Source organism: Cyanistes caeruleus, chromosome 15, assembly GCF_971803275.1.
Source record: "Cyanistes caeruleus chromosome 15, bCyaCae1.hap1.1, whole genome shotgun sequence".
Classification (NCBI taxonomy): Eukaryota; Metazoa; Chordata; class Aves; order Passeriformes; family Paridae; genus Cyanistes; species Cyanistes caeruleus.
Window position 1 is genome coordinate 3,225,277 of NC_141715.1, and position 13,762 is coordinate 3,239,038.

Consider the following 13,762-nt stretch of genomic DNA (forward strand, 5'->3'; position numbering starts at 1 on the left):
AAACATCTTAAATAACATAAATAAAGCTAGATCTCTTATAACATATGAAAAATATCAATTTAAAACAATAAATAAATAAAACCAGTATCAACATATTACCTCCCAAAGCTTTAAAAATAACCATTCTCGTTATAAGGCTCAATTATTTGTCAGAAATAATTTTAAGAAGGCATCTACCTACCTTTACAATCCCTCAGTCTTTAATTAGGACCTGTTAACACCCACTATCACAAGACACAGCAATCTTTTAACTTCTAGTAAACATTAATCTTTAAATACTCAACATTTATCTTTTGCCTCACTTTTAGCTAGAAATTGGTTTCTCTGTACAGAGAAGAAGCAACATTTTCTTTGTAACTGCACTGTATCTAAATTTGTAGATTTTCCTCAGTATGAACAGTACAGTTTATCGTTTTTTATAACCAATTTCCAGTATCTTTTTCTGCTTATTATTTGAAATGTTAAATTTGCTCTGAATGCCAGGAAAATTAATTCTGGGCTTGGTGTAAATGTGCATTTTTCTCCCTTAGAGCTTAGGTTCTTACCAAAAAAATCTTGTATATCTTTTTTTTTTTTTTTTTTTCCCAAAAAGATTATTATAATATACACCATTAGGTCTTGCTGAGTAAATCTTACTGTTCAGGTTTTATGCTGCCCATTCTGTGTAATGGGATTGATCTTTTCCAAAGAAACATCAGCTTCATAATCCAAGATACCCGACAGTGCTGGAGACATTTTCTCCAAGGTCTTTGACAGTTCACTCTCGTCTTCCTTTTTAAGAGGTTCTTCTTCCGGGCAGATAATTGAGTGTGGAATCAGATAAACCAGATTAGACTCTTTGGGGCTGGACCCTTTAGGCTCGTGTTGGCTGGAAAAAACCACTGCCCCGTTGTTGTTAATGCTGACAGTCTCGATGGCATTGCCAGACATGGGGCAGAGCCTGTAGCAGCCCAGCAGGGTGGAGAATGCCTTGCGGAAATCAGCGTTGAAGGCATAAATGATGGGGTTGAGGGAAGAATTCGCCCATCCAAACCATACAAAAACATCAAAGGTGGTGGAGTTAATGCAGAAAGCCTCTGCTCCCTTGGACGGCTGGGTGGGCTCGCAGAAGGGAATCATGCAGTTCAACACAAAAAATGGCAACCAGCAGCACACAAACACCCCCATGATCACAGAGAGAGTCTTCAACACCTTTGTTTCCCTCTTGAAGGACATTTTGAAGTTGCTCTCTGGCTGCTGGCAGTCCATGCTGCTCCTGTTGCCGCCCGGGTTCTGGCAGTTCTTGGCATGCACTGCTGCTCTCTCCAGAGCCGAGATGCGCCGGATTTGCTTCTGAGCAATCCGGTATATCCTGGTGTAGGTTACTATCATGATGGCCACAGGGATGTAGAAGCTAATTAGAGAAGAGGAGATGGCATACATCCTGTTCAGGCTAGAATCACAGTTGTCCATGGTTACACCTTCTAAACTGGCATTGAAGTCCAAAAAGCTCGTGGTTGCAGCCTTGTGCCAGTTCAGCTGCACTGGGATGAAGGAGATCAACACGGACAAAGTCCACGCCACGCTGATCAGGATGAAGGCTGCCTTGGGGGTCATTTTCCTCTCGTACCTAAACGGGCTGGAGATGGCCCAGTATCTGTCCACACTAATGACACAGAGGTTTAAGATGGAGGCTGTTGAGCACATAATATCAAAGGCCACCCAGATGTTGCAAAATGAACCAAAAGGCCAGAAACCAGCGATCTCAGCCACAGCTTTCCAAGGCATGACCAAAACTGCCACTAAGAGATCTGACACAGCCAAGGAGATGACAAAGAAGTTGGTCACCTTGGACCTGAGGTGGCGAAACCTAATGACAGCTGCACAGACCAGCGTGTTTCCCAGCAGCGTGGAGAGGATGAGGAGCGAGAGGAAGCAGCCCGTGAGGATCCGAAAGGAAGAGGAGTCCCTTTCCACCAGCAGCCCTTCCCCATCCATAGTGGTGTCGTTCCAAGTCATGGTTGCTCCTGAGGGAAAATCATATCATGATTTTCATGACGACATCAACTCCTCTCCTTGCAGAGATCAGAGACATCAGACGTCCATTAATCACTCATCACCAAACCGACCAAAGGTCTTTTCCTACAGTCCCTTTGCCCCCAGACCGACCTCACCCTCTTTGAACCATCCTAACAACATCCTGAAAGCTCTGTGAGCAGGAACTGGAAATGCACAAACACAGTCCACCCTACAGACAGGGGGTTTCAGCAATCCCTTCAGAAACACCCTGCACCACCCTGGCATGGAGTAGCCCAACTCAGACAGCTCACCTGTAAATGTTCTGCTGCCGTCCTCTGCAAACACACCCCACACACAGCAAAGCACTCACTTTTCCATGCTTGCATCTATTCACACTTAAATAGACTATTGATCGAGTGCTTCCAGGGTCCACTGCAGCAGCCCTTCATATTTACTGAAGCATTTTAGACAAGATGCCTTTTCTCTAGTTCCCTAAATGTCTCACTGATGAAACACTCCATCCTTCCTCCTCCTTGCATTCCTGTTACAAAATGCACCGGTCCTCTTGTTTCTTGGCAGTATCAGAAAGCATCAGAAAGAAATCTTCACTTTCTTCAAACTGTTTTACATTTCTAGGACAAAATACATAAACATACAGTAGGTGTGTTTCAAAGGCTTTCAGCAAGAAGCAGCTCAGGTTATTTAGTTTGACTTAAGCAAGAAATGCTGGCTCCTACCTTTCAGCTCTGATTCCCTGTTTGCTCTGGGACGCAGGGCCGTCTCTCCTGCTTTAGTTTTGGAATTGCATAGCAAATCTTATCTACAAAACCAACACAGGAACACTGCATTGCATCGTGCATGTGGGGTTTTTTCCCTGAAAGTGTAAATTGGCAGGGGAGAAGTAGGAGTTGGAGCAGCAGGAGTTAGTTTTCAGGGGAGCAGCAGGTCTGCTGGTGTGTGCCCAGCTCCCTCCATCCCACGGCCCCTGCTGATCACTCTGCAAACTTTGTTGGCCGAATCAGTCCCAGTCGCGCTTTGTACATCCCGTTGAGGCGGCACATCAGGGCAAATCATCCCAGGCAAAAGGCACGGTATTCCCAACACTGGCAAGAGCCGATTTACCAGTTTTTCTTCGGTCGTTTGACGGACGAAGAAAGAGGCGAGAGGAAGAGAAGGACCCGAGTGACCTTCCCTCGGCCACCACGCCGGCGATGCCCGCAGTGGGTTCCTCTTCCAGCAAGAAGTCGCTTTAACACTCCGCTGCCAGGTTATAGCTCCCCATAACTACTCCGGAATAATCCCACCTCCTGCTCAGCGGGGCTGCGCTCCAGGGATCGAGTCCAGCTCTCACCATGCTTGTTCCCTGTCGGAAAGGCGCAGTCGGAGGCAGCTCCTCACACTCTCCCGGTGCCCGCCCCGGGCCGCTCATCTCCCGGCTTCCTTCTGCCCGGGGCAGGGCTCGGCAGCATCGCCCCTCCAGGAACGCTCTGTCTGCCTGGCGACTCCTTTCTAAAGGATTAAGACAAGGGAATGACAGGCATGGAGGCACGCAGCGGGCAAAAAGCCACCCCCCTTCGCCTCCTCTATCATCTTCGGTCGGGCGCCGCTTCTTCTGGGCAGCTTTTCCTGCCTTCCTGGGGAATATCGTCCCGGAAAGCCGGGCCGAGAGGCAGAGCGGGGCTCCGGGAGCGGCTCTGGTGGAGTTTAGCGCAGACGGGATTACTTTGCCCGAGCTGCGGGACGCGCGGGGCGCTGCGAGCCGCGCTCGGTGCGGACAGTGAGTACCGGCCCCGCGCCTCCGCGATGGGCGATGCTCGGGAGGGGCCGCGGGGAGAGGCACCGCCACCGGGGGAGCGGCGACAGCCCCGGAGCGCTCTCAGCAGCGCGGGGCAGGGGCCGGGGCTGGGGGCTCGGCCGGGGCAGCGCTCGGTGCGCGCCGCCCCCGCCTGGCGCAGCCCCCGGCTCCCGGCGCAGCCGCGGCCGCCGGGCTCCCTCTCCTGGGCGGCCGCGGCCCCGCCGGGGATGGGCACGGGCGGGGAGCCTCACGCATCCCGCTCCGCTGCCAGCCCGGCCCCGCGGCTCACACCGCGGCCGGCATCGGCATCCTGCGGGCGGGGAGCGGGGAAAAGGCACGGACAGGACCCGCGTCCCGAATGAACGCTGCGGGCTCAGGAGCGGGCACGGAGAGGGACAAACACTGCGGAGCCCCGAGCGAGCATCCCCGAGGGCAGGGAAAGCCCGTCCGAGCAGAACCGCGGCTCCCTCCAAAACCTCTTGGCAAACTCCCCCCGGGTTGTTCCTCAAATCATCCTTTCTACAAAAGGACCCTTTCTTGCTTACCTTAGCTGCCACAGGCAGGGAAAGATGAACATGCTGATTTGCAAGCTTTGCATAGGAATCTTACCCCCCAAAAATCAGAAAATAAATATCAAAGACATCCCAGGGAGGTTTAAAAACCTCCTAGAAGAACAAATACTCTTAAAAAGTTGTCAACATAAATTCTGTGGGGTCCAGCACTTGTGAAGTTGCTTTTGAGCCATCTCTAATTTCTCACGTCACTTAAAGCCAGAGACAGCGCTAAGCTAACCTCGACTACTTAACTGAAACACTTGTTTTCCTTTCCCCTTCTCTTTCTTTTTTTGTCAATTTTAACTGCTTCTCACCAAGTTCTCATCCCGCCCTCCCCCTGCTTATTATCCTGTCCTTTAATCATCATTCATCCCCAGAGGAGGGTGAAAATAGACAAGAAAATGAATCCTGTGCTGTTTGGTAATCGAGATCTCTAATGAAGCTCACAGTGAGTTTTCTTTTTCTATTTTCAAGATCTTTTTTCCATTGTCTGCTGTTCTTAAAGCTCCACACAAGTGAGGTTGATAAGTATTTGCTGCAAAGGTAGCGCTTTCCTGTTTTTCCATAGAAACCCTGGGCTGAGAAGAACATTGCCTGAAGAAGCCACTGAGCACGCTTGATTTTATTTGCAATAACTTCCAGAGCCTCTCCTAATATGACTTTCAACCACAGCCATCCTGGATTATTCCAGGAGAAATTGCAACTTGCAATTGCCCAAAAAGCAAAATTTTTGAGGCATACTGGAGAGAAATACTGAGGTACACAATGCAGAGGAGAGAGAAGCCTGCTCTCAAGCATCTCCTTATCAGCTCATCCAGTGAACTCTTCAGTTCATTTTTACCAGGGAGTGGCCTTTCCTGGGGGAGAGGCTGGATTCAGCACTGGAAGAACCTAATGCTGCTGAAATGGGTGAGGGTTTCACTTGAATCTGACATTTAAAAAGCCCTTTTGGATCACCACTCACAGCAGCTCATAAGACTCTCATAGCCCTTATTTTTTTGGCAAATCAAGCATCAGTTTCAGAAGCCAGAGCCTCTCTCCTCTCTCTTCCCTAAGTTTGTGTGACCAGTCCAGGGATGAAGGTGAGGTCTGGCTCAGCTCTGACAGCAAAGCCCCTTCAGCAGTTTCAAACACCAGCACTTCATCCAGGGCACCCTGCTGTACTCATTTGTCACTTCTGCTAATTTATGAGCTTTTAAAACTTTCATGACTTAACAGGTGAGGAACAAAAGCGAAATCCATTAAACCCCTATTATTATTTGGGTACATTTAATGCTGGAACCAGGCAGGAGATTGCCACAATTCTGGGAGCAGCTTACACGACTGTTGGGTCATTTTTCCTTTTGCTGCTCTCCAGCCAAGCTGTCCCCAGCCAGTGCGAGCAGAATCAGCTCTGGTCCAGCTCTGGGATTGCCTGAAACTGTCAGCAACAGGATGATGGTGCAGGTTTTTCCTGGAGACTCAGAAACAAGCACAGAACTTGTTAAATTCTCCCTGGGTAGTCACATAAAACAGCTGCTTAACTTTATTTAATGTTTTTCAGTCACTACCGACTGCTGCTGGAATCAAAGCAATGGCCAGCAAAGGAAAGCTTTTGTGTCTTGCCCTACTTGTTCCATAGGAAGACTTAAAAAATATAAATACTGAGTAGCACTTTGATCCAAATCATCTTAATTCAAGCAGCAATTAGCTACTGGAAGACCAAGACCAAGCTGAGAAAAGTCCAGATGTTGCATTCAGAGATGAGCATTCTTTAACCTAAATAGTACACACACTAGAGCTGGAGAAAGGTTAGCTGAATTTACAAAATATACTGTAGTATGTGGATACAAATTGTATTCACATCACCCTCAGGAGGACTTTTTGTGTCTGCAAGCATGGGATTTACTAAACATGAAATCAGCCGAGGCATATTATCAGAAATAATGTCTAAAAGAGCTGTCAGATTTTTAAATAAGTGGTTATACTAATAAGCCAAGAAAAATTTGGCTTCAGTGTAATCTTCTTGGAAAAGTCAAGGGTTCCTGAAAATCAAACAGCTCTGAAGTCTTTATAGATCAGTGAAGCACATTGTTTAAATTGATATTATCATGTTGTGCATTCCATGAGGAAAACCCCAGTAGTGACTACAAAATCACAGAGCAAAAAGTTGCAGCAGAAAAAACCAATAAAACAGTGCTAACATCTCTAAGGATCTCAAGCTCACTCTTGAATGATAAAGATACATCAGCAGGGAGAAAGGATCAGTGAGAGAAATGATTTCTAGTCCCCAAAGGCAGACAACCAGAGGCCTAAATATTCAGTGTGGGCACTGGTTTTTTGACTGCAGATTATAGTCACTGCAGCTGGCCCTCAGTGCCTGGCAGATCCAGCAGGGCTGATCTCAAAAAGCACATCAGTGCCCTTGTGCATGTTGACTTGTGAACTCTTTTTCCAATGGCAGCCACGGAGCATCCCTAGGTATCAGGTCACTGGTGAAGTATGTGAGGAAATTTGGACACTGGCAGGGAAAAGGAAAATCAACAAAGCCCAGAAACACCATGTGTCAAAGTTTGAATTTAAATGACTCATTTGAGGGGGTCATTCAGGCTGGACACAGCCAGGGTAGTGCAGGAGGGTAGAAATGGCAAGGGTTTGTGCTACTGCTTCTGGGGATGTGGAGCTCGTGCACTGGCTGCAGGGTGCTCAGGAGGCAAGACAGGCACTGCTGCTCCCCTGGCATCTCCCCTCTCAGGCATTGATGCATCAGCACAGCCTCACTCCCAGCCAGGAGAGCCCAGCTCCAACCCTGGGCCACAGCACGTGGAGCCTACAGAAAGGATTTCTGCTCTGCAGGAGATTAGGCAGCAGCCTCTCAAAAGGCAGCCTCGTGTCACACACAGGCTTTAGGAGTGCTGGAAAACTATCCTGTGCTTGTTCCATCTTCCCCTCACAGCCCTCTCCTGCTCAGAGCCTGCTCAGGCTCTGTTCCCCATTCCCTCCCTCCCCAGTGATCCCTCCCTGCATCTCCCCGGAGCAGGTTTCAGCTGGAACCCTCCCCTTCCCCAGATTTTACAGCAAAATGGCTCTTTTTGGAGAGATGAGGAAGACAGGAAAGAAAGAGAAGTACCAAACCTGCTGCCAGGGATCCAAGCAGAAGCTGTCACCTGCACAGTCCCCAGCCCCAGGAGCTGTGGGTAATTTAAACTAAGTGTGCTGCTGCCAATAACTGTGTTCTTTAATCTGCAGAGCTCAAGCAGTGACTTTTTATGGGGTTTCTCCAGTTCCACCCACTCACTCCCACAGGATCAGAGGAAGAAAATTTTCCCACAAGGAATACTTGGAGTGACCTTCTTCTTGCAGCTCGACCTGCTCTGCCAATCCAAAGGCCATTTACTGGATCTTGAATCACCCTGGAAATTGCTCAAGCAGGGAAACCTAAAATTTCCCCCCTTTTCTTTCTGGGATTTCCATCTGCCAGAGATACGGGGCAGGAGAGGGATTACTGCCCTGCCAACACTTCCCTCCAGAGTGGGTAGAGAGCCAAACTGCAGAGGATGATGAGAATAAATTATAGCTGAGAGGAGAGCTCTAAGGAAAGGAAAATGCATCCTCTGACTGCCTCATCCCTGCGGCACGGCAGAACAGTGCCAGGAAATCTATAGCAAACTAACAAGATTCTTTCTTTAAAACCTTATCTACACCAACAAATACAGAATACCTCAAATATATAAATATAATATATTTATAATAGAATATAAAAATACCTGATCATTTTACTGAGTGTAAAGGCTGGATGTACTCACGAATTTCATATTCTAATCCATGTATATAAAAACCTTAACTAATTGCTAAGGGCCTACTATACGAAATGGCTCATGAAGTAGTAAGTCAGCACAAAAACACAGAGTGGGCCTTTGCTTCCCAATTTAGGCTTTATTTGCATATGCATATTTTTTACTACTGTACAGCTTTAATTCTTTCACTCCACGCTGGACAGACATTTTAGGCCCTCAGGAAAAAAGAAAACTGAATATGTGAATCAAAAGAAAAGTCACGGAGAAAATGACAGCACTTTTCATGTTAAAGATGGCTTTGACATGTTAATTAGCATCTCAGAGATGAAATTAAGCCAGCGATACCGAGTGATTCATTAGAATGAAATTAATCTGAGGAATAATTAATTCTGAGGGGATGGAGAAAAAGAATACAAATACATATATTAGCAGTGAAACTCTTCAGCGATGAGTGTGACAGTGATTTCTAGCAGCAGTGGATGAGACTGCAGATAATACAATTTTCTCAGCAGATGGCTTGGTAGGTGGCACTCTCCCTCCTAAACTGCTCTTACAGATTTACTCCTGAGCTACGTGCCAGCATCAAATAGATGCTTACCCATATTCCAGCCCAGCCCCTGACTGGCGGATGGAGAAGAAATGTTTAACAGAAGAGCTGTTTAACAGCAGATTTGCTGGTTTTCTGGTGCAGGACCTGTGATGATGAAGTGCTTGGTACCCACAGCAAGCAGACAATAGTTTGCCTTACACTTGGTCATTAAATTCTCATTATTACACATCCAGCGCAGTCAGGCTCCACAGCCCTGCCATTGGCAGGCTACAAATCCTTGAATTAAAGACAACTAAACTAATACTTACCAAAAAATCAGAAACATCACTTTTCGCTCCTAATGAAGACTGGCAGCGTTTCAGAGCTGCACCACAGGGAGCCACAGGAGCCCAGCCAGGGCTCTGTGCAAGGGGAGCAGCCCCACGGTGCCCACGGAGCACAGAAGGTCCAGCTCCAGCAGACAGGGTCAGTCCAGCAATGACCAGACCACTCCAAATGTGCCAGTCCTGCAGCTCTGCTGTCTCAGGCAGCATTTTCCCATCCGCAGCTCCCCACACAACCCTGCTGTTGTTGCGATGTTGCAGTTCCACCTTCGGGTTCTGGGATTAAACTCTCCCCCAAGGTTGCTTGTCAAAGTCAAATCACACAGTCTGGGCTTGACAGCAGTCAGAAACATCCCACCAAGTTCAGCAAAACACTGGAATGATATTCCAAACAAGAATCTGTACCAAGGTTTAACCCTTGGGCTGCTTCACTCCTCCTGGAGTAACTTTCATTCACACTTTTGAAAAACCCTCTGATCCAACTGCCCCAAACCACGGTGTTATCCCAAATCCATTCTCACCCTTGTTCACCTGGATCTGTTATCCTGCCCCAGCCTCTGTGCCTGGCCCACCACATGAGGCAGAACAGTTTCTTCCCCCTAAAACGCCTGACTTCTCCCTCTTTGCATCCTGCTTTGATGTCCTTGGCTTTTCCCTGACTGCTGAGACAGTCTCTAACAGGCTGTACTTTCCCAGGCTGGAAATGCTCCCTGAGATTCATTATCCACTTGTCAACATCTGTCCCAAGGTCAGGGACCAGTTCTTCCTGCTCCCTTCCCACAGAGCTCATCAGGGCTCAGCTCCACCAACAGAGGCATCCAAAGTCTCTTCCCAGTCCATCAAACCAGTCCTCTCCAGTTAGGAGAGGCTAAAAGTAGGGATGTGTTCCAGGTACAAGTTCCATGTCAGTAGGAAGTTCCCTGGTGCTTTCTAGTAATTGTGTACTATTTATAGGAATTCCCTTCTGCTTTCTGATATTTCCCTTCTGCTCTTCAGAAATTTCCCACAGCTTTCTAAGAGCTGTGCATTTCCTTCTAGGATTTCTCCACTGCTTTATGGCAATTCCTCCTTGCTTCATACGAAATTCCCTCCAGCTTCCTGGGAATTTGTTGGCAATTTTTTTGGAACTCATGTTTTGCTTTCCTGCAGTTCTCCCACAGCTAAGAATTCAATTTTCCTTTCTAAGCATTTCCCATCATTTTCCCATGAGTTCTCTGTAGTTTTCTAGGACTTTCTCATGGTTTTTTAGACATTTTTCATACCTTTCCAGGAATTTCCTGCCGCTATGAATCTCTCACTGCTCTCCAGGCACTTCTATCAGCTTTCAGGTGTATCCACCAGCTTGTGGCACAGTGTCAAGGGTTGTTCCACACTGGCTGTGCTGCTGTGTGTTTTGACATGCCAAATGTTATTCCCAGTTTTCCTCTGGTGTCCTGTATTGTCATATATGACAGATTTTGTCATTGTTGTACAGAAACACCTTGTTCTCATATTTTCAACTATTTTATAAAGCCACAGGAAAGGCTCAGGAGGTGAAAGTAAAAGGATTAATCAATATCTGGTCCCTAGATGCTGAAGAAAAAAAATGTCAGGTCTCTTTGAAGGAGTTGTGAGAGCCTGTATCCTGTGGGGTGTTCCTACACCTCCCCTTGCCCTTACAGGTGTATTTTGACATCCCAGATCATTCTGCTGGTCAAGGTCTTGCTGCCAACAGCAGCTGGCATGGATCTTTCATGGCAACAATGATCCCACATGAGACATTTATAAAATATCCACATCATAGAGGAAATGGCTTCCTAATCTCCTTGAAAGGCTGGTTTATCCCTTTAAACACAGCTTTATGTCCCTTCTAAATGCAGATTGGCTTTTCATCTTCATTCCCTTCCATTCTTATCCAATATAACTGTGCATCTAGAGAAAGAGGAAAATTGAGTATGCATTAATTTAGCTTGGCACAGCAGAGCATGAGTAACCTAGAACTGAGTTCAAATATTGCAGATGGAGCCAAAGCATTTAAGTGATTTTGTAAGTAACACTCTATCAGCTTATATAAGAGTTTCATTACCATTTATATTGCCAAAAAATGTTGTGTTACTTGCCTGTTTGATCAAATTTCCCAAGATGATAGTTTATTCCTAATCAGCTGAGACTGGGGAAACAGGGTGGTGGTTTTTGATGTACTGACACAGACCCTCAGAAATCACTGGCTCATTTACAAGAAATAATCCTTGAACTCCCTCAGGAGTTCCCTGTACTGCTGTCCTAGTCTGACATTTGGATCTTCTACATAAAATTAATGTATATTACGTCAGGAAACCACAGGAAATGCTGGATATACGTGGTTCACCTTGCCCAGCATTCTGCTCCTGATAGCAAAACCCAGAGCCTTCACAGGCACCTCCCATCGAGCCTTAATGAATAATTCCCAGAAATGTTGCTGGTTTCTTCTGGCAAATCCCTGGTAACAGCCAGCTTGGTGCCAAGGCCAGTTCCTGACTTCATATTCCAGAGCCAGCCACTGAAAACACCCCAGGTCCTTTCATGTGCTTTTGGGAACATCATCACATCATTCCCCACTGCTCTGCAACTACATTTCTCATGGAGCAGAAAAGTCTTGGTATCTTTGCCTTTGCCCACCCACCTTTGCCTTCACTCTGATTGCACTGTTTTCAACCCAGGGTTTGAAATTCCTGGTCCTGCAGTGCCACTTACTGGACACTTCTGTTCATAAAAGCATGTGCAGCACTTCTTCATTTACTCAGTTGGTTCCCAGGGCTAATTTGAAATGGAGATAAACATAAAACCAATGATCGCTTAAGAATACAGGAAAGCAAATACAGTAAAGCTTATTTCTTAGAGGAGGCAGTAATTGTGGAGGAACAGAAATCCTCCTTTTCTGGTCAGTGTAGGGAAGAATTTGCCCTGTAATAGTCTGGGAATTCGTCCAGGTGGAAACATGCAGATGGTTAAATTCATCCCTAATTCAACAAATGCATATGGGAGTTTGCAGGGTTTATTAATATACCCCTTGGGAAATAAAACAACTGAAAGGAATGCTTCAAAAGGAGCTGGGGTGAGGTTTATTTGATTAATCCAGGCATACATTTTTTATAGAGCCAAAAACATTTTAGTGTGAAAATTAGTGCAGATGAAGAGAGCCAGAGTCAGAGGTCAGATATCCTTTGTGACTACACATATCCACCCATTTTCCTTTCAGTTTGTAGCTCATGAGTAACTCGTGGTTACTGCTCAGAGCCATCTTGAGCCTTCTCAGGATTCATGGCAAAATATCAGATTTGTTACTCAGCAATGGGAGAAATTACTTGCCCAGTGAAAGAGAAATTATGTAGCTGTTCAAAACCATCTGCACTGATCACAGGGCAAATTATTAACTCATGCAGCTTTGCATGTAATGACACAAAGAATTTAGGTATTCATATATCCAAGTTAAATACTCTGCAAGCAGAACTTCAACTGTGACGTGAAGAAAAGTCCACATGTGGTTTCAAATCAGATTAACAAGTTAGTATCTTTATTAGAGACAGAACACATCAGTCCTCAAAGCAAACCATACAAAACAACACCAGTTATACCTTACAAAAACTAATTTATTTCTCTGCACAACATCCAGTGTTTCCATTTCCTGAACAAGGTGCTTTCCTGCTCAGTCATTGCCATGTTTTTTAGCAAGAAGTGTTATGGCCAGATACCACCACAAATATATCAGTGTTGGACCTGTCAGTGGTCATGGAGACTGGGATCTGACTGACAAATTAGACATTAGCATGAAAATATATAAATTGTGCACAAATTCTGTTGTGCAGTGCAAGGATATCAGTGCCAGTTTTTATTCTTTCATGATGGACTCTCACCTGGTATATTTGCATCTGCAATTGTCATATTTATATCTCAGATTTAAGTTGTGGAGCCACAGGGGAAATAGAACAGGAGACATCTGAGCTTGGATGTGGCTGTGTCAGAATGAAAGTTGACACAATTTTTTATTGAAAATCATGAACTGAGTTGGCTTTCACTTAAAAACTGAAAACAAAGTGCAGCCTATACAATTCTAGTTTATTTTAAATATATATATATAGATATAATTTCATAGAAGTTGAGTATTAACAGCAAAGCTTTCATCAGTAAGTGCAACTTCACAAACATTTAATACCTGGGCAGAGTCATGGCTTTTTAATATAAAATTCCCATTCAGTATCCTGCAATGAGTCAGTCCTGTATCCAAAGGGCTGATCTGCACAGCTGCCACTCCTCCAGGGATGAGATTTGTGGACAGAGCAGTGATCTTACAATGGGAATTTCAACAGAGTTGCCGGGCTGGGCTATAGATGGCACTTGCAATCCATCTCTGTTATTCTGGTCCTCAAAAGAGCTGAATGAGCATGGTTTGTGGTGTCTGCACGGGTGTCCCCCTGCTGCCAGGGCACTCAGCATCAGGGACGGGATGGGATAGGATGGGATTGGGATGGGATTGGGACTGGGTTCGGGTTCGGGCCCCTGTGCCGGGGGACAGTGTCACCTGGAATTAGCGGAGCAGGTTGCACAGGACTGATGTGAACCTCAGGGGAAGTAAAAAATCAAACTAGAAGGTTTGAACTTCCAAAGTGTTTCTACTGTCGCAGCAGCCCAGCCACGCCTGGGAATAGCAGAAAGAAGGAAAATGACAGCGGGGAGGCCACCATTTGTCCCCGTGCCGGTTTCCTCCTCCACAGCTGCATCCAGAACATCATTACTGGTGCCAGCAGCTT

General features: G+C 46.1%; 1 protein-coding gene across 3 annotated transcripts; it reads right to left on the reverse strand.

Annotated features, from left to right (window-relative positions):
- Nucleotides 1–553: 553 nt before the first annotated feature.
- On the reverse strand, nt 554–3,926 carry DRD1 (dopamine receptor D1). Of its 3 annotated transcripts, XM_086851290.1 has the most exons (3): nt 2,736–3,926; nt 2,310–2,630; nt 554–2,006 (listed from the first exon to the last, which is right to left on the reverse strand). In XM_086851290.1, the coding sequence occupies exon 3, from the start codon at nt 1,996–1,998 to the stop codon at nt 640–642; it is 1,359 nt and encodes a 452-aa protein (XP_086707416.1). In that variant the 5' UTR covers nt 1,999–2,006; nt 2,310–2,630; nt 2,736–3,926; the 3' UTR covers nt 554–639. The 3 variants fall into 3 exon arrangements, with proteins under 3 accessions (XP_086707416.1, XP_023791578.1, XP_023791576.1); XM_023935810.2 differs by lacking the exon at nt 2,310–2,630 and having other exon boundaries at nt 2,736–3,889; XM_023935808.2 differs by having other exon boundaries at nt 2,310–3,772.
- Nucleotides 3,927–13,762: the final 9,836 nt, after the last annotated feature.

Excerpts from the sequence above, each read along its gene's own strand:
- DRD1 (XM_086851290.1), bottom strand. The coding sequence starts at position 1,998 with ATGACTTGGAACGACACCACTATGGATGGGGAAGGGCTGCTGGTGGAA.